Source organism: Daucus carota, chromosome 2, assembly GCF_001625215.2.
Source record: "Daucus carota subsp. sativus chromosome 2, DH1 v3.0, whole genome shotgun sequence".
Classification (NCBI taxonomy): Eukaryota; Viridiplantae; Streptophyta; class Magnoliopsida; order Apiales; family Apiaceae; genus Daucus; species Daucus carota.
The window spans coordinates 40,284,996-40,303,478 of record NC_030382.2 but is presented as its reverse complement, the minus strand read 5'-3'; the positions used below and the strand labels follow the sequence as shown (position 1 = coordinate 40,303,478).

The following is an 18,483-nucleotide window of genomic DNA, read 5'->3' as shown; positions in this document are numbered from 1 at the left end:
GAGAATCTCTCTCCTTGTATCTATTTCTGCTTGATATTGGACATTATGATACTGAACTTTACTCCATAAGTTTTCAATCTTCGTGTGAAATAAGCAAAAAACCTGAAATAGGTATTGCTCATTTGTATACATATAGTGCGACACATTTAGGTAGCAGACAGGGAGATGATAGGAAAGAACCCTTTCTATTCATTACACTATGTGATTACATTGAAATTTCTGATTTCTTCTTTCTGATTTCTTCCTACTAGTTATGCTAAGACTCATATCAATGGCCATTTGCACCTGCTAAATGTAGAGGCATCCTTCTTTGCAAAATTTAAACTTTTTACTCTTTGCACTAATCCTTTGGCCATAGACTTGTTCTGCTTCACCTATATATCTACACCCATATAGTGGTATAACAGGATCGAACTTATGATAGTAGTGGTGCTTCAATACTTTCTTCATTCTCTAATTCGTTATCTGGTGGTGCCTCCACTTTTAGCGCCAACGCAAAATACAAAGAGACGACCTGAGAAACCAAACAAATTGTGGTAAGATTTCATACTAGATATATAGGCAGAGAATTTCATGTGTATGAAAGAAAGAGAGACTCGCCATGCACAATGATGCCAGTATAATGCTGAAACCTTTGCAATTGAATGGTGCATCGCTAGAGAGAAACCAAGCTAAGAGAGCAACATACAACAACAAATAAGTATCAACATAGAACAGTAAAGCTGATTAACTACCGATAGTTAAATTTTCACATAGGTTAAGATTTGCCTTACATGTCAATGGACTCATTGCTAGTGGTGATAACAGACTCGCAATTGACTGAACCCCAGCTACAAATCCTTGTGCTTTTCCCTGTGAGAAGACAATTCAGTTTCGACTCGATTCAACAAGCCTAAAATTTGAAATTGACTTCATCTTTGTGTTTATATTTCTTATTTGTACTAATATTTGCAGTTCCAATTCTTTTGTGTGTATGACTAGTGAGAGAAGTTGTTGATATTTAATGCGTAACGAAAATGAACTTCTGGTAGCATCTTTAATCCACAAACCTGATTGGTTGAATTTGATCCTTTTGATATAACAGCATAAGTCTGTCAAAAATCCAATGTAGAACACACAATCATGTGTTAATTTTTAGAGTAGGAATTGACATAATTTTACTAATAAAGACAAAAATCATACCGCGGGTTTAATAAGGACGAAGATGACTCCAAATGCAGCACTCAAGTACGGCACCTGTGTAGACAATTTACTTCCTATTAACAGATTTGGAATAAAACACTACTGTTACGAAAACTTTGTGCTTTACAGTACCACAGCAAATTAATTCTTGCTAGTTTCTCCTTCTCCAATGACCGAAAAATCAGAAGTTGACATGCATAAACCCTCAGGACATGTTTATTTCATTTTTTTTCTTTTTGCTAAATGGATATGTTTATTTCATGGGATTAAGGGATTGGACTATTATCATTTACATTGTTTTATCCAATGGTTGTTTCCTGAAAGTAACAGATGGATTTTAGTCCTGGAATCAATAAAAATTAGAAAAAAATACATGGTCTGGACCAAGTATTTTAAGAAATTAACTTATTTACACAAAAATAAGCTTAGATATTTATCTTAACCTAGACTTGTTTAATTGACCGAAGGATATAGTAGTCAACCCAAAAAGTAGTCCTTCAAGTAATATTATGCAGAATAAACATGCGAATGGACTATTCAAAGGATTAAAATCCAAGGTGGAAATCCTAATCCTTTGGAATACAATCCTTTCGGAAAAATAGCCCTGGTGTAAACCTATTCACTCATTTTTTGTAAGTATAATTAGTGTTTTTACTTCAAAACTGGTTTGCTAGTATGAAGAAGTTTAGAGAGTGCATACCCAAGGAGCCCATGCCAATCCATAAAGCAAAGCCTGTAGAATGTAAATGAAATTTAGGAGGAAGTCCATTACTCCAGAGGATTAAATATTCAGACCTGACAACTGCAACTTACATAAGCTATGGACGCGAGTATAGCTGCGCAAAGTATTCCTTTCTCTTTTAAGCATGGATTGAGTAGAGGAAGCCCTACCAACTTTAACAAAATGCAACAAAGGATAAGGTACTTAGGTAAATATAATAAAAGGATTTTCAGGAGCTTTTGAAAGTTAAGTAGATGACCATTGGGAATCTCAAAGCACGTGTAATCTACAGAGTAGAAACTGGATACCTGAGAAGCAATTGAGCCTATCCCCACCACCGACAGAATTTCTGAAAATTGATTTTTGTCGAAACCAAAAGCCGCCTTGAGATAATACTGGGAAAAAGAAAGGTGCAACTAAGCCACTGATTTGACAACAAGCTGTATATGGCAGTTGCAAGCTCACAAATACGGAAAATAATAGTATTAAACAGTTATGCCTAAATATATTCTTTAGGGAGAAGAAGTAGAGAAGATCATATAACAAGTCCATATTAAATGGAAAAGAAGAAAGTTTGAATTCGTAAAAAGAACAGGTCCTCCTATTTTCGAGTTATGCCTTCAAGTAAACTTGAACCATTTTAGGAATTTGTTTGATGCAGATAATTAACAAAAATTACTTCTTATCTAGCATCATAAAGCTATATTTTACATATTAAAATTGTCAGTAACCTAGTTCGAGCTTATTTGTGTCCACAAGAGAAATTTAAACCTCAGTTGTCATCAGCTAGAGCGATAAGCACAAATTAAGCATATAGTCTCTTCAATTAAGCATAAAACTGAAAACGGATAATTACCATAATTGGAAAGCAATGCATTCCAAGTAGTATTTGAAAAATCAGAAAACATATGAGAAGTAAGACAGTAAAGACTTGAACACTGAGAGTTGCCGTACAACTCACCAGTAAGACTCCGCTGATGCCAGACATTCCCAATTCATAGAAGAATGAAACAATCGAAATGCTCTTTAGTGTTGGGCTGGGGAGTAAAATAAGATTTTTCAGAACTAAAAATTCCTCTTCATAGTTGGAGAATTAAAAATTTTAATATTCAGGTATTTATGACATCAGAGGCAGTTACATAATACAGCTTAGAAGTACCTAGTAACGACAATAGTTGCAGCATATCTCATTGACTTATATCGTGCCTGAACAACCTCCAAAGCCCCATACAGGAAAGATGAACTCTTTTCCATCTTTTCACCTTGCTTAACTGTCTCCTCCAGAAACAGGTACATATATATTGAACAGGAAAGTAGGAGGGCAACTGAAACCTGAAACAGAAAAGTATGTTATAGAAAGGGGTGCATACGTTCCTGAAGTATTTCAAAGTTTAACCAGTAACATGCCTCAAAGATGTAGCTTTCAGGAAGAAAACGTGCTAGGAGATTTCCCACTACATGCGAAGCAGAAAAGAGACCTGTAATCCAACTAAAAACTGCAGCCCTCTTGCTGTTATCAACTACATCTGCCTGAGAAACAAAACAACCACTGATCTTCAAATGCTCTTAGAAATGGTCTCCAGTAGCATAGCAGAAAAGTCTTACCACATAAGCAACCGCTATGCAGAAAATACTCCCTTGACTTATCATGTATGAAATTGTCCGAAGAACATAATACGCATACACAAATTCCTTCGACTTGCTGATGACAAGTAAAGCTGAAAGAAATACGTAAAGAGAACTTGTAATTGCTTGTTGACTAAATAGTTTGAGAACATACAGGTGAGAATGGCACATATTTGATGCACATGTCCACTTTTTGGATATATCAGTTTTAAAAAAAAAGTCTGTCACGTAACAAACATCTTCTATAATTTGGGTGCAATTCCCAGCAAAGGGAGTTGAATGCAAAGTTTCACAAGTATTTTAGAAAAAAAGAAAGTACAAATATCAGGCAACTAAAGAGTGTGTGCTAACAATTAAAATCCTTACCAAATGGGAAAATAGTCGTCGATACAGTAAGGAGGAGCAGAGGTTTACGCCCGTATTCATCAGAAAGTTGACCTAGCACTGGAAGCATTACCATCTTGAAAATTCCAACAATCTACAAGTGCGCAAAAAATTCTTTCCTTGAGAATACACATTGCAGATGAGAAAACATCATTCTTATCCAGATACTGAGAATAGTCTAGTGCACTTAGTCGATAGCCATAGCTAGTCAGAAAAATGCTATTTAAACCAAAAAATCCTTTTTGGTCTTTGCCGAAAATTCTAAAATAGAAAGTTCCATGTAAATCCTTAAAATTGTAACATTTTCTGGAACAAACTGGTTCTGTGTATTCATCAGCACTACCAGGACATATAGGAACAAAGTATTACAAGTCCCAGTCACTTTACACTGTCTTCTGACCAACTATATATGTTCAACCATTTACAATTCCAGCTGCAGTCTAACATTCAAGCAGAAAAACTAAATTGGGATTTCAACTGTGTTAGATGATGTTGAAATGACAAAGTACAGGTACTAAGCAATGCAATTGTAACTAAAACTGGATATCACTATAAGTTGTGAAACCTTAAGAAATCAACAAAGTTCCTTATCAGGATAACTGATAACTGGATTTCTATTTTTAGTGGGATATGACATCAGGAAACGACGAAGTAAATAATAAAACACCATCATCATCCAAAATGTACAGCTTGCTAAACCTTTGCTTTCATTTGTCATAATCAACTTGATTGACAGCTCTCTAAATCCTTTGTGTTTAATTGATAACGAATCAACAAGTTGAAGTCGAACATCTAAATCTCTTGGTTTAAGTTTTCCAATTTAACTCTGCTCGTATGCAAAAAGCTGGAGTCTGGGTTTGTTAAATAAAAATTCAACTCGTTTACTTACAAACCGCACCCCCTGATAAATAGATAAATAAACCCAGTTTGTCTGAGAACAAGCTCAACTTGGAGCTCACTTAACAACCCTTAACTCTGCTCCATTTATCAACAACCTCAAACTTGAACAAAGGAGCATGTTTGTTTACCCATAAAAGCTCAAACTGATTTATTAAAAGCGACTACAATATCAAAATAGGAGAATTCAAACCCGAAACCACCTCCCTAAACCTCAGCTACCAGCTTAATTAGCTTAGCACCATTAAATCCAATGTCTCAGGAGAAATATCTTGAATCTTCTAATTAATTTTCTAACATCACCAAAATTAGTAAGCGGAACGAGTGTAATACCATCTGACCAAAACGTCATGATCATAATTCATAACAAAAAATATAAACAAAGCACAAAAAAAAAACCACATAGCAAACCAACAAAATCAAGCACTTAGCAGTCCACAAAGTCAACCACCACAACATATGATCATCTAATGATAATTAAGACGAGAGAAGAGAGGATGATTACAGTTTGCTGAAGGCCATTGAGATAAATAGCGGGAGAGCAAGTGGTGTCACCAGGACACAGAGCACCAGTGGTGACATCAACAAGAACAGACACTGTCATCTCCTCAGCTATCCAATGCATACAAAGTGGGAAAAGTAAGTGGATCAGTGGCTTTAACAACTCTTTTGCACCCACCATTTTTATTTTCTTACTTTGTTGTAAACTGGCAGATTCTATTTATATACACAGTCGCTCAGATAAGGCGGCTGTTGGGCATTGTTAATTGTTAACTAGTCGTAGAAAGAGGGTTACCACGAGGGGATATCTATATTTCCAAACTGCTATATGACTGACTACATGTCCTAAGCTCACCTAACAGTTTTTTCACCTTCTACGCTTTTGTGGACGTCATGATCACGCGCCATGTATTATGGACGCCTTTTCCGATGGGTAAAGATGTAGTTCGACTGTTTCTCCAGGGACGGAACCAGAAATATTTTCCGGGAGCGAAATTTTACTAAAAAATTTTAAGACAAGATACTACAAAATCATTTTGGGACTAAATACTACAAATTATGAATTTTAATCATATAAATTGATTGTATATAAATACTTGGGGAAGGCTTGGGGGCTAAGACCACCCCATACCCCCTTGCCTCCAACCCTGATAATTGTATGTATAAAATTTTGTTCATAATACATGTAATGAGTTTTAACTGGAATAACCTTATATTTGCATCAACAATCCCAATTAAAACTTACTCGTCATAAATTTTCTGTACATATTTTTGTACACCAAACACTACTATTGTCCAATATATGATTAATTTTTTTGAATGAATGTAATCTCATGTTAGTTGTTACTGTACATGGAGATGCAACTCTTTTTACGTTTTTTATCTCCCTTTATCCAAGTAAGCTAAGGGAAAGCGCAGAAAGTAATACACACGCGCTGTGCCCGGCGAATTGTTGTGGTGAAGGTTGAGGACGTGGCAGAGAGATTTGAAAGAGACAGGGTTACACACGCGCTGAGGCACAAAAGTCACGAGCCGGAACGTGAATTCCATTCGACGTCAATCATTACTAAAACATTATTTTCAATTGTTTGCGTGAACAATATCTCTCTTCCCCTTTTTAACCTTTTTCACAGATTCTCTTTTGCTTTACTTGTAATATATACTTCATCTATTTTACTCAAATTTTCCAAATTGTTTATACATATAAGCATGGTGCCACTTATCCCAATAAATTTCTTAAATATCTATTAAAAATGTGACATAAGTCGTGATATATTTTAATTTGGAGGCGCACCTGAGATCTCATATTATTATTAATAAATTATCATATATATTGACAAATCAGTATTTGAAGAAATTTTTGAGGATAAAATTTGAGGTATCTGACATTTCTCATCATATAATTAGACGTTGGACTTAATTTTAAAACAATATTCATAATTTATTTTAAAATATAGATATAATTATTTGAGTATCAAGGAGTCAAGGAGTTTAAGCCTTCCGATCTGATAGAAAAGGATCCCATGATCCTGAACCGATCTTACCTGGGATCGCAAATCTCAAGTTTGTCTATGAAAAGCGGATCTACAGTATCGTCACCGCAGTAGAGTTTAACCACCAAGTTCGGGATGGATTGGTGTGGTTCCTCTACGCTCAGGACACCAGAATATCCAACCATGAACGAAGAAAGACATGAGAGAAAAGCATATTGGTTAGCGATTATGAGACCCTAATTCTTGATTTGGAAGTCTTCTTTCGTTTCTCGACAGTGAAGTAAGACTAATCTCATAAGCTTATTATCCCAGGTCAGAACAAGTTGATAGGATCCCCTTTTTTACGTCCCCATGTCCCCCGTGTGGGGATATGAGGGCGAAAAAAGGAAAGAGAGGGATGAGGTTTCTCTCGCTTTTGGCATAGCGGACCCCAGCGGGAACTGTGGTCGAGATGGTTTCAAATCCCAATATAATAAAATATTTGTTTTGAAATATTCACATTTTACTAAGAAAATGGGAAAAAAGTACTTTATCAAGACTTGAATGATGGGATGCTCTTCACCAACATTGCACTTTAAAAACGTTTATATTGATTTAGTCTTCCAAAATTGTTTTAGTGTTTAAATAATATAAGTTATACGTTAATGTGTTTTGAGTAATTTTAATTACAGGATTTAAAATTATAATTTTTATAAAAATCACCTCAAAATAATACAGAATTTATTAATACATGAAATTTAAGTTATAAATTAAAATAAACTAATTACATAAGTAAAACATAAATTATTAACAAAAGGTGTAGTTCTTTTTTATTATAAGAAATTGGAAAAGAAGTTAAAAACAAGTCGAAGAAAAATTATCTTCCATGTCTTGTCATTTAAGCTTCTTTGTTGGCAAACAACAGCATCCTAAAAGGCATAACAAGACTTGACAGGTGGTTTTCAATTTCCCTCACGGGAAGTTGAAACAGACTTTTCAATTTTTATACAAAAAAATTGCGCAAGAAAATAACTATAAGGATTCGAAAGAAAGATGTTCTCCTCTCCGCTCTATGCTAGAAGTCATACCCAAAGGCCAAAAGAATGCCTGCATTCTTTGTTATAATCAATTTTTTATGAAATTTCTTAATAGCTTAACTTCTGCTGTACAAATTACTTTACATGTATCGTCGCGGATAACATTAGCCATCCAAAGAACTCTTGCTAGTATATAACGTCATAAAACATTGATGTTCCTCTAGTTTTACTTTCTGTATTATTACTTTCTGTATTATTTACAAGTACCAGAATAATATCATTTACAGGCATAAGCTATAAGAAAACCAATATAGCAGGTCCCATCTCTCCATCCCCGTTTCTTTCTAAGAACACTTGGCTCCACTAAGTGGAATTTAACTATGATGTTTACTCTTGTATTATAGTAAAGTAATACTTTATTCTACACATTCAATTGTATACGTTATTTTTTAACACGCTTTTTAAGGCTCCTTTAAAGTATAGCTTCATAATATTTTTTAAATAATTCTTTTTCCTGAATAAAAGTTTGATGTTTAAATTTTTATTCAAAAAAAATAATATTTTGGAAAAACATTATGTAGCTATACCTTATAGGAACCTCGAAATGCGTGCAAACATGGAATGTATACTATTCGGAGAGACGGAGGGAGTACCAGCTTTTCCTTGGAAAAACAAAAAAAGACAAAATTTAAATGACAGTGAAACAGTATAAATCAACCAGTAACTAGATTCTTTCTTTGGAATGCAAGTCAGCATAATTCAAGATAAGTATGGGTAATGGATACAAGTTCAGACCAGAGCAACCATTGCATATACATGTACTGTACTTCTTAATTGTCTGGGAATCAGAAGACACGAGTTCCAATCAGAGCTTGCTTAATCATGTTCAGTCTGCAACAAAGCATCCACAGCTCAAGATGTCTTCTGCAGGTTTTGAACACAGCTGTAAGAAGATAATTAATAAACTTGTATAAACATGAGATGCAAAGACCAATTTAGTAGCACATGCAAGATATTTACTTGGCTTTCACTTGACTGATAGAATGACGGACTCTGAAAAATTGATAGGGTTAGCCCTACGATTACCTTCACCCAGAGGAACAGTGTTCATTCAGCTCTGATGCATCCTTTTCCCTAGATTTGTTCTTCATCATCATCAGTGGCAAAAGAAAAGCTCCCAAGAAGAGAGCTTCAATAGAAAATGAAGTGCCACAAGCCCCAACAACTTGCAGGAGGCTCAAAATATCGATTACCGAGTTCGACAGACAATCAGATTGCGTGGTTGTGTGCATGTCCCAGCCGAACTCGGTGTCTTATGCCTGCACCCATGCCATTTAAGCATATAGCATCTTCATGTTTTTTATCTTCAACAGGGTGCAGGCATGGCCCAAGCCCCTTAACGGGGCCGGGCTAATCCAAAAGTTGCATCAGGTTGCTGATGATGTGACTGCCAAAGTACGTGTTTAGATAACAAAAGAACATAACAAACAATCAATACCAGATAAAACAAGGGATTAATTCAATTCATAACAATACAGTACACCTTGCAGTTTCATACTCCAGTAATTCGTGACCTATATTACAAATTAAACTTTGGCATTCTAAGGTAAAGATATCGGGAAGAGAAAATTGAGTAACAAAAGGCATGTTGAGAAGCGATCTAATACACACTCATAAGTTCCACGCTTATCAAGCATAAAATTGGTCCTTTAATAAGATGAGCATTAGTGCATTAAATAGTTAACAATGTAAATATAAGAATATTGTTCATAATGCTCTAAAGAATATGAACAATTCTGGGGGGGCAAATAATCATACAAGTCGCTGACTCTTAGGGTATTTAGCTCTACACAAATTTTGACATGATGTAACCAGTAAAAGTATTCTATACCTTAACACAGGCACTGGGGCTTATTCATTTAGTAAATATGACAAATAAGGATGGGTGAAAGGTATACCTGTGGAAATGTTTGGTACACCTGTTCATGAGGATGGATAAACTGCATTCCTGGTAGCTGACGAGGAAACTGAGTGGAATGCAAGTATAAAGCAGAGGCAGAGTGATTCCCAACATGATTAGGACTAAATGGAGCAGTCATCATTGCCTCTGAGGGTACATACCCAATTCCTGTAGGAGTTGTTGATGTAACCCATGGTCCAGGCAGATGTTGAGGGAGTGGCCTGGGTTGGTGTTCAGAGGGAATCGAAGGCCTGGGAGCTGAGCCAAGTTGCGGAAACTCTGTGCTGTAGTTCAGAACAGGAGAGTACAAAGGCTGTATGGCATATGGCCCTCCATTAAACCCAAAACCTGGATCAAATCTCTGCGCGTATCTGGACAAAATGAATTATACCTTGTTATCTCACTAGTTTTGCTGACAAATAAGCAAGCCAGTATTAATTTATAAATAGCAGCAACTTGGTCAGCAAATATAAGATTCACGTTATTCTGGGAGGTCAGATGTAAGAGAATAAACTAGTCACTGTTTCTTCTGATAGCTAAACCCGACGGTATTCATTTTGATCTTTAAAAGTCATGCATGAGTTAAAATCTAACTCTGTGAGAAGCACAGGATAAGATAAGTGAAGTGCCCTTAATTAATATGGCAGCTGTAATACTTGATTGTCAATTTTGTTACCTAAATTTGGTCCTTCATGTGCCTGATCTAGAACAACTCTACTCATACTGATACATTATTTGCTCCTCAAACTAAGAATTATTACTATTATTGTAAGACAGATGTTCAAAATTGTTGGTGACATGCCATCAATCCAGATTAAGGATACATTCTCGATAAAATTTATAAGTTAGATATGATAGTTATTATCCGGAAGTACTCCAACTCCGCATTATGCTTGCGAAGGACATGAAACCCACATTCAGAATAAATATTATACTCCCTCCGACCCCTTTTAGATGTCCTTTTCTCTTCTCAAAACAACTCTCTGAATGTTTTTCCAAAGAATACCCATAGACTACTATTCCAATGTTTGACTAATATACACATACACACAACTCAATTCAATTCATTGTAATTATTAGGGGTAGAGGAAACAAAAAAAATTAACCAACATTTCCTTAAGATAAGTAATTTTTTCAAAAAAGGCATGTTAAAAGGGGACGGAGGGAGGAACTACCGAAGGAAGTCCTACAAATTTACGGGGTAAAATTAGAAATGGAAATGTATCAACAGAATTGAAGACCGCAAGGGAAAATGTATTTTATAAAAAACAACTCCGGGTTCCCTAGTACACTAACTTCGGAAGAAAAAAAGGACATATCAATGTGGTAATAAGTATGGTTTAACACTTCTACTCTTGCATCAGGATGTACAGGTAGAGAACCCATTATGTTGACTGAACCCACTGACTTACTACAATTGTTACCGTCACATCGTATGGCAAGGTCACTTGTTCCACCTTTTCCTACAATTAATACTGTATGTCGTTAAAATTTGGGTAGCCCTCTAACAATTATCTAAGGATCTTAACAAACATGTGATTGTGTGTTTTGCATGTTACTTAAATATATAGTTTTGTTCCCGAACTGAGTATTACTTATCAATGTGAACAGAGGTCTGAGCTGTTTACATTGTTTAAGTTGACTCAGCACCGACTGCAGTCTAATGCTACCTTGCACAACAAATAAACTAAAGTTGCAGTTTATGGAACTTAATAGTGAGTTTACAAGCTCAATAATGAATGCATGTCATACTAGAGCTCTTAAAATGCTTAATGATGCAAACAGTGACAATACAATAACATCACGAGTACTGTCTATAATTAGATATCATAAACCACAACTAATTCATACATATATAGACAAAATCCTGAAGTAGAGAACAATTGACTGACTGAGAAGTACTATGACAGTGAAGAAAGCATACCTGTCATAGCTCCTGTCAAAATCAGGATCCTTCCGTTCTACCTCACGATCCCGGAATATGGCAACTCTATTGTTAGATTTAAACCTACCAACTGGCTCTTTCTCTATCCCGCTACTAGATGATCTACTGCTACCTGCTGAATTAATCAAGCTCCTCCCAGCATTTGTATCAGTTACTAAAGGAGCCGATGACTCTTCGATTCTAGATATTCCAATTGACCCATGCCCATGATGAAACCGATCCTGCACCCTTGGCACACTTTCTGATATAGCGGGACCCCCACTAGAAGTAGCTGAGTTAAATATTCTTGCACGGGCCCTGTTGTATTCCTCCTTTCTCTCCTCCACACTTTTCGAACTATTGTTTTTTGAGTGTGAGTTTCCACTATTGGCACCTTGAGACCTTTTCTGAGGTCTCTGTTTGATTGCAACTTTAACAACACCACTGTTTTCTGTAGGTAAATTTACTGGAATGTCTGCCAGACGGATCATAGGAAGCCGGCACTCTGAAGTCTTGCGAACAATAATTTTTGAAGCAGTACCATCTGGAACACTGTTATCCAATAAAACCATGGACTGAAGTGAGTAGTGTTGAGCTACACGATGAGCAGCCAGCCGCAAATAGGAAGTTGGCAGCTGCTGGAACTCCATTTGTTGTCGGGTAGGATCACGAATAAACTTCTCCACATCCTGCTCCATCCGAAGTACTGAGCGGGAAATAAACAGTTAATTTACACATTCAAGGAATAAAATACAATTATGAACAGCAATTTGTAACAAAAGTTCATAGCAACCGGGTTCATATTCTAGAAATAGCTTTATATTCTTAAAGATGGTAGAGAACAAAAGTAGTTGCATAGCTAACCGGTTCAAGCAAGAAATATACACAGTATAAGTACAAGGTTGAAACTAGGCATCTTGAAATTCAACTCTTAACACTCTTTTCTAACTTTCAAGGGAAACAAAAATACCCTAGTAGACTACTACTCGCCCTACTACTCCATCTGATTTTATAACTGCTGTTTGACTATTGCGCAAGCATATAACAGCAAGTAATTATATACTTGCACATGCAGAAGAGTAACAGTTACTTGAAAAAAGATAATAGCCTAGCAAATAAGCTATTATTGTAACATTGACGATTCAACTTACATATGCAGCTAGATAGTAATATGCGGGTACAACTTCTACAGCAACTGAACTAGAATCTTGTATAAATGCTATAGCAGTTGCACCATAGAACAAATGAAATTTGTCTACTGAACATTCTCATGCACAAAACAGACAGCACACCTCGCAATCAAAAGCACAAATACAGTTGCAGTAGTCTATACACATTCTCATTTTCAGTGCATAAAAATAGCACGCACATGCATGTTTATCTACTACAAGCCCAATGTTTGGGACTAGAACCCTCATCTTCTTAGAAAAAGCAGATAATATAGCAGAGCCCCTTATCTTTACTACAAACCCAAAAGGTAAAAAGCCTCATAAACAGGCTTCTCCTTATATGAAGAAATTATGGCCCTTGGCATCTAAATAACACCTGGCGTCTTTGTAAGAACATTAGTTTGCGAAATTCGCACCTTTTTAATAACATGCAACTTGCTATATTCAACATGCTTTCCTAGTTTTTGGCAGTTTTGTAAAACGTTTCATCAAACATAGAGGGACTGTCATACACTTACACTTCATCACTTTTCTACCCTCAATAAGAGTCCTACATTTATCTTTTCTTATAGAGTAAAATTTCGAAGGACTTTTCCCTTCCGGATAGTGAGTTCCAAAACTAGCACAATTCTTTTACGTCTCCCAATTCCATTGTTTCGCTGTAGCTGTTTGTTCCTCCCTATTGAGTTTGTGAGTTCCCAACCTGGATGCTAAATCTTACCATTCTCGGCATCTGATTAAGTAATCTTCAAGTAGCATCAGTATTCAGTACCACATTCATAGCATACTTTGAGTCAAGATAAAAGCCTAACGCTATTATGTATATCTAGTAACGAAAGTATGAAGCATTGCGGGTAAGTCTCTAGCTAGCTATACAGCCCAGAGAGTTCCAAATAATTGGCTGAGCAGAACATAAATATTGTCAACAAGAAAAAATCTATTCAGATTATATAATCTATCTGAAGTACATTGGGATGCCAGATATGCATGTTCTTCAGAAACGGAATAAATTATAAGTAAAATCATTTGAAGGTACATGACTGAGTGATTAGTGTATATGATGGACCAAAGCGATTTAGTAATTTCAAGAAAGAATTAACTAAAAGATACCATTCGCTTCATCGAGGAGGAACTTAATTGAGATGGAATCCATGAAGGTAGAGAGTATATGAGTTTGCAAGCTGTTCTAAGATTAGCGATGCATGTTCCCAATTTGTAAGCATATTACGGCAGGGACTCAGATTAGTAGATAAAAGGAAGTGTGAGTATTAGGATACACATGCAGGAAATTCCAACTATATATTCACAACCAGTGTTAATAAACACAATATGCGCACAAAAGCGCAACATACACGAAATGCGCGGATTCATCCAAGACAAATAATATACATATATGTATGGTATTTACTGTGGAATATTGTTAATTTATAGATAAAAAAACATTCAATAAACAAAGCAACATCATACAGATTCAAAGGATAACACTTTAAAGTCGAAGTAACAAAGTAACAAAGATATGCAAAGTTAGTCCCTTATTCTTCTTCCTCTTCATCATCAATATACACAATATCGTCTTCTGCACTAATATGATTTGGTTCCTCGACAAAGCCTTCTTCATCATCATCCTCAAATCTTATGTATATATACAAGATTGTATGTATATACAAATCACTATATATTAAGATATGTGTACTATATGTGTGTGTATCTATATGTAAGAATCATGTAAAAAGATGAGTTGAATCTTTGTCACCCATGCAGTATCTCTCATTCTTGTATGTATATCGGGTCTGTATCTATCTGTATCGGTTGCTATAAGGTTGTGCAGGTTTTTTTCTCCATTTCCTTAAAAATAACCCAAAGCATATTTTTATCCATTAAGAAGTATTAAATAAGCAACTAAAATGTTATTGTATGCCGACAAGTAAATTATGTATTATGGACTATTTTACTCGACTAGGAGAAGATAAATCAGTCCTTTCAAAGAATTCGGTACCAACATCCACATAAGGTAAGAATAAACATAAAAACAAACGAAAAAGATCTCCCACACAGCCAACAACAAAATGGAACAAATTGTTTGCAGCAACTGAGCATCATCATAATAGCACACTCCTAATATTCATTCATTTAATTCTATAAAATTATTAGTACTATTACTGCTGTACCTAGATGAATATACTTCAGTGCAAGCAATACATAAAAAATACACTAGAAACTCAATAAATGAATGACATAACCAAAAATCTCCGGTCCCACACATTTAATTCCTAAACGTTTACCAAACAAACCTAAATGAGGGAGTAGAATAAAAAGTAATCACCCGAAACAATATATACTGTTAGCCTCAATAGTCAATATAAACTCAATAGGTTAATAAAATCCTCTGCTCTGAAACTACAATCATCAATACTATTAGCACTGTACTTAAGTGACTATACATAATTTTTTAAACCTCGATGAGTTATCTCGACAAGTTATAACCTACTATACAACCTACTATACGCAGCTAAATCGAGAAGTAAAGGAACGAGTAATCACCGGAGACGCGTTCGCGAGGATTCTGAATAGCTTCGCGAAGAAACTGATCGACTGAATTAACCAAATCCTCGGACGCAACGGGCGGGACAGAAGATCCGAGAGCAGAAGCAGAAGCAGCATCGCCGAGCTCAAGCGACTTGGAGGAGGCGACAGAATCGCGGTTCTTGAGCATCAATCGGGCCATACTGGCGTCCAAATCAGCTACCTCCCATGAATCCGGCGGGGGCCCCAGATCGTCAACGGATCCCGCCATGTGTGCAGAGAGTATGATTCGTGTGTGCAGAGACGCGTGTTGTGTTAGAAAGAGGAGAGATTGAGAGTGTTAGAAAGGCCAGAGTGGATGGGAATTGAGAGTATCATTGAGAATTGGGGGTGGAATTAGGGCTGGGAAAGAGGGGGATTCAGTGTGTTGTGTGAGAACGGGGATGAGACGAGACAAAGGAATTGCAATTATAGGAGATAGGGTTTGACGCGTCGGGGCTTCTCGTTTTTTGGTTTTCTCGTTTTTTGATGATTCATCCGGAATATGGTCGAAACTTTTTAGTAAATTTCTACATTATGATACACTCAATAGAAACTACTTGGATAAAAATATTAACTTTCGATCGGTGATCCTCCTGCAATCACACCAGTTACATTAATCAAATTAAACTATTTTTATGAGAGTTGGTGTTTAGCCTGTGTCGATCGGCATACATTAAAAAAACCACTATAATTTAACTAATTAAATTTTTTTCAAATTTAACAACTAAAAAGAAACAGAGGGAGTATAAATTATTGTGTGTTGTTTGATTATTACCAGCTTATAACCCGCGTATGGGCGGTTATAAATTTTTTTATTTTATTGCATGTTTATTAATTTAACTAATTTTATTTTGGATTTAAAATTATGATAGAATAATGTGGTTAAATAAATTTTTATCTAACAGCTGAATAAATTCTTAATAATTAAGTCCGTCAAATGACTAATTAAAAATTAAGTTGAACATATATATTTTAATGGGAATGTTAAAATATATATTTTTTTTACATGTTATAATTTAAGGATACTCACAAAGTAACTTTATTAACAAAGTTCTCATCTTTCACCGTACATAAGAGGAGGGTTGTGGGTTTTATATATGTATCGAATGCTAAATTTGGCATATTTGATACGTTGTTTGCAACAAACAATGAAGTAATTATAGTTGAGATCATTTCCTATTTTAAACAGGTCAAACATTTCTTAAAATGTTTATTCAGATAGTCCAAAATATTATAATATCATTCTTAAATATCTTTAAATATATATTTTAGAACAAAATCAGTTCTTTTAATTTTGTATTAGATATTTATATATGGTCATCGAGTTGTATACAGGTAATTGTTTTATAAAAAAAATTCATAGAACCACATACTATAATATCTTCAAAATTGATCATTAATATATGACAAGTATATTTATGTTTCTTTTTCAAAAAAAAAGAATTAGATCCATTGTAACAAATATTTGTTGCTCGATTTAAAAAAAAAAGATGATCATAATTAGTTTTATTTTATAGTATTTTGGATTTAAACAAAAATCGTATTGGCTACTATTTTTAAATCTATTAGAGTTTTATGTTTGTGAAAGATGCGTAGTCAACAAATAAGTTACTACTCCTTATATTCACTTACGCAGCACATATTTTTACTATGACATTTAAAAACGTTATAGTAGCTATAAAATTTAAATCTTATATTCTTTTTTTTTTATGTTGTCGTACATACAAACATGATGCAATGGTAGTTAAAAAAATGTTGCACGTTGGAACATTAATGACAAAAGGTTGTCGATAATATATTTTAAACAAAATTTTAATAAATAATTATTTTCGTGAATATGAATAATAATCACATGAAGTATAAAATTGTAATAGGTAATAGGGTCAAGATTTGTTCCTGCAACGTGATACCAACATATATATATCTAAGCAAATGTCGACAAGTAGTATGAAGACTTATATCAATGATATTAAAATTTTATAATTTTCAATGATTTTGTCATTTAAAAGTTTTATTGAATATATTTTGACATAATAATATTATTTTTGTTGCACTGGTTAAATACTTAACAAATTAGGATATTATCTATTAAATATTAATGTTTGATATCTTTACATAAAAGAATAGTTACTTACAATGATGGATGTAATTTTTTTCCTGAATGAAATGGAAAAGATCAATAATTACTTTTAAAATCCCAATAATAGTTACACACATATCATAAAAATGTGTATTTCTTGTAGTGTGTAATATATTGGGGCTGTTTGGGAACCAGAAGCAATTTCTGCTTCTGGCTTCTGCATTTCTTGACCCGTTTGTGTAAAGAAGTAGAATCACTTTTAAGAAACTGAGAATACTAGCTTCTCTCTCACAGCTTCTGCTTCTTTTCCAAACACTTTATTAACTTATTTACTTCTCACTTCTACTCCACTTCTTTATTTTAAGCATGGAAGCACTTTTTTTAGCTTGGCCAAACGGCCCCATTATTCTTAGATAAATTTGTATAAGAAATCATCATCTCTCATAATACTCATTTTTGTACAAAAGTGGAAGACTCATTTTTTTTCTAAAATTTATGTACTCATCCGTTGTCGACAACAGATAAGTGATTGTAGATCATTCTTCTTCGGGTAAGGATTTAACATTTTTGAAAATAATTGTTGAAGTAATCGCGCAGTATTGGAATGACATTATTAAAAATTTTGAGCATAAAAGAATAGTTACTTACAATGTTTGATATCTTTACATAAAAGAATAGTTACTTACAATGATGAATGTAATTTTTTTCCTGAAAAAAATGGAAAAGATCAATAATTACTTCTTAATCCCAATAACAGTTACACACATATCATAGAAATGTGTAATATATTATTCTTAGGTAAATTTGTATAAAAAGTCATCATCTCTCATAATACTCATTTTTGTACAAAAGTGGAAGGCTCATTTTTTTCTAAAACTTTACGTACTCATCCGTTGTCGACAACAGATAAGTGATTGTAGATCATTCTTCTTCGGGTAAAGATTTAACATTTTTGAAAATAATTG

At 34.6% G+C, this 18,483-nt stretch overlaps 2 protein-coding genes across 3 annotated transcripts; both read right to left on the bottom strand.

The window, feature by feature from the left end:
- Positions 1-49: 49 nt before the first annotated feature.
- LOC108208957 (uncharacterized) lies at positions 50-5,666 on the bottom strand. The gene is made up of 14 exons (XM_017379600.2): positions 5,316-5,666; positions 3,896-4,007; positions 3,509-3,621; positions 3,311-3,433; positions 3,063-3,235; positions 2,865-2,940; positions 2,212-2,298; positions 1,996-2,076; positions 1,883-1,915; positions 1,183-1,236; positions 1,050-1,091; positions 774-852; positions 601-671; positions 50-514 (listed from the first exon to the last, which is right to left on the bottom strand). Exons 1-14 carry the CDS (start codon positions 5,490-5,492, stop codon positions 416-418), a joined length of 1,320 nt encoding a protein of 439 aa, XP_017235089.1. The 5' UTR covers positions 5,493-5,666; the 3' UTR covers positions 50-415.
- A 2,863-nt stretch (positions 5,667-8,529) lies between these two features.
- LOC108209577 (uncharacterized) lies at positions 8,530-15,979 on the bottom strand. Of its 2 annotated transcripts, none has more exons than XM_017380559.2 (5): positions 15,415-15,979; positions 11,705-12,410; positions 9,779-10,151; positions 8,907-9,267; positions 8,530-8,744 (listed from the first exon to the last, which is right to left on the bottom strand). In XM_017380559.2, exons 1-4 carry the CDS (start codon positions 15,665-15,667, stop codon positions 9,217-9,219), a joined length of 1,383 nt encoding a protein of 460 aa, XP_017236048.1. In that variant the 5' UTR covers positions 15,668-15,979; the 3' UTR covers positions 8,530-8,744; positions 8,907-9,216. The 2 variants fall into 2 exon arrangements, with proteins under 2 accessions (XP_017236048.1, XP_017236049.1); XM_017380560.2 differs by having other exon boundaries at positions 8,530-8,763; positions 15,415-15,897.
- Between the last annotated feature and the right edge of the window lie 2,504 nt (positions 15,980-18,483).

Excerpts from the sequence above, each read along its gene's own strand:
- LOC108208957 (XM_017379600.2), bottom strand. The coding sequence starts at position 5,492 with ATGGTGGGTGCAAAAGAGTTGTTAAAGCCACTGATCCACTTACTTTTC. Across the intron at positions 4,008-5,315 it reads TCAATGGCCTTCAGCAAACT|ATTGTTGGAATTTTCAAGAT; the intron begins GTAATCATCCTC and ends GCGCACTTGTAG. Across the intron at positions 515-600 it reads TACTGGCATCATTGTGCATG|GTCGTCTCTTTGTATTTTGC; the intron begins GCGAGTCTCTCT and ends TTGGTTTCTCAG.
- LOC108209577 (XM_017380559.2), bottom strand. The coding sequence starts at position 15,667 with ATGGCGGGATCCGTTGACGATCTGGGGCCCCCGCCGGATTCATGGGAG. Across the intron at positions 10,152-11,704 it reads TTTGACAGGAGCTATGACAG|ATACGCGCAGAGATTTGATC; the intron begins GTATGCTTTCTT and ends CATTTTGTCCAG. Across the intron at positions 9,268-9,778 it reads TGTACCAAACATTTCCACAG|TCACATCATCAGCAACCTGA; the intron begins GTATACCTTTCA and ends GTACTTTGGCAG.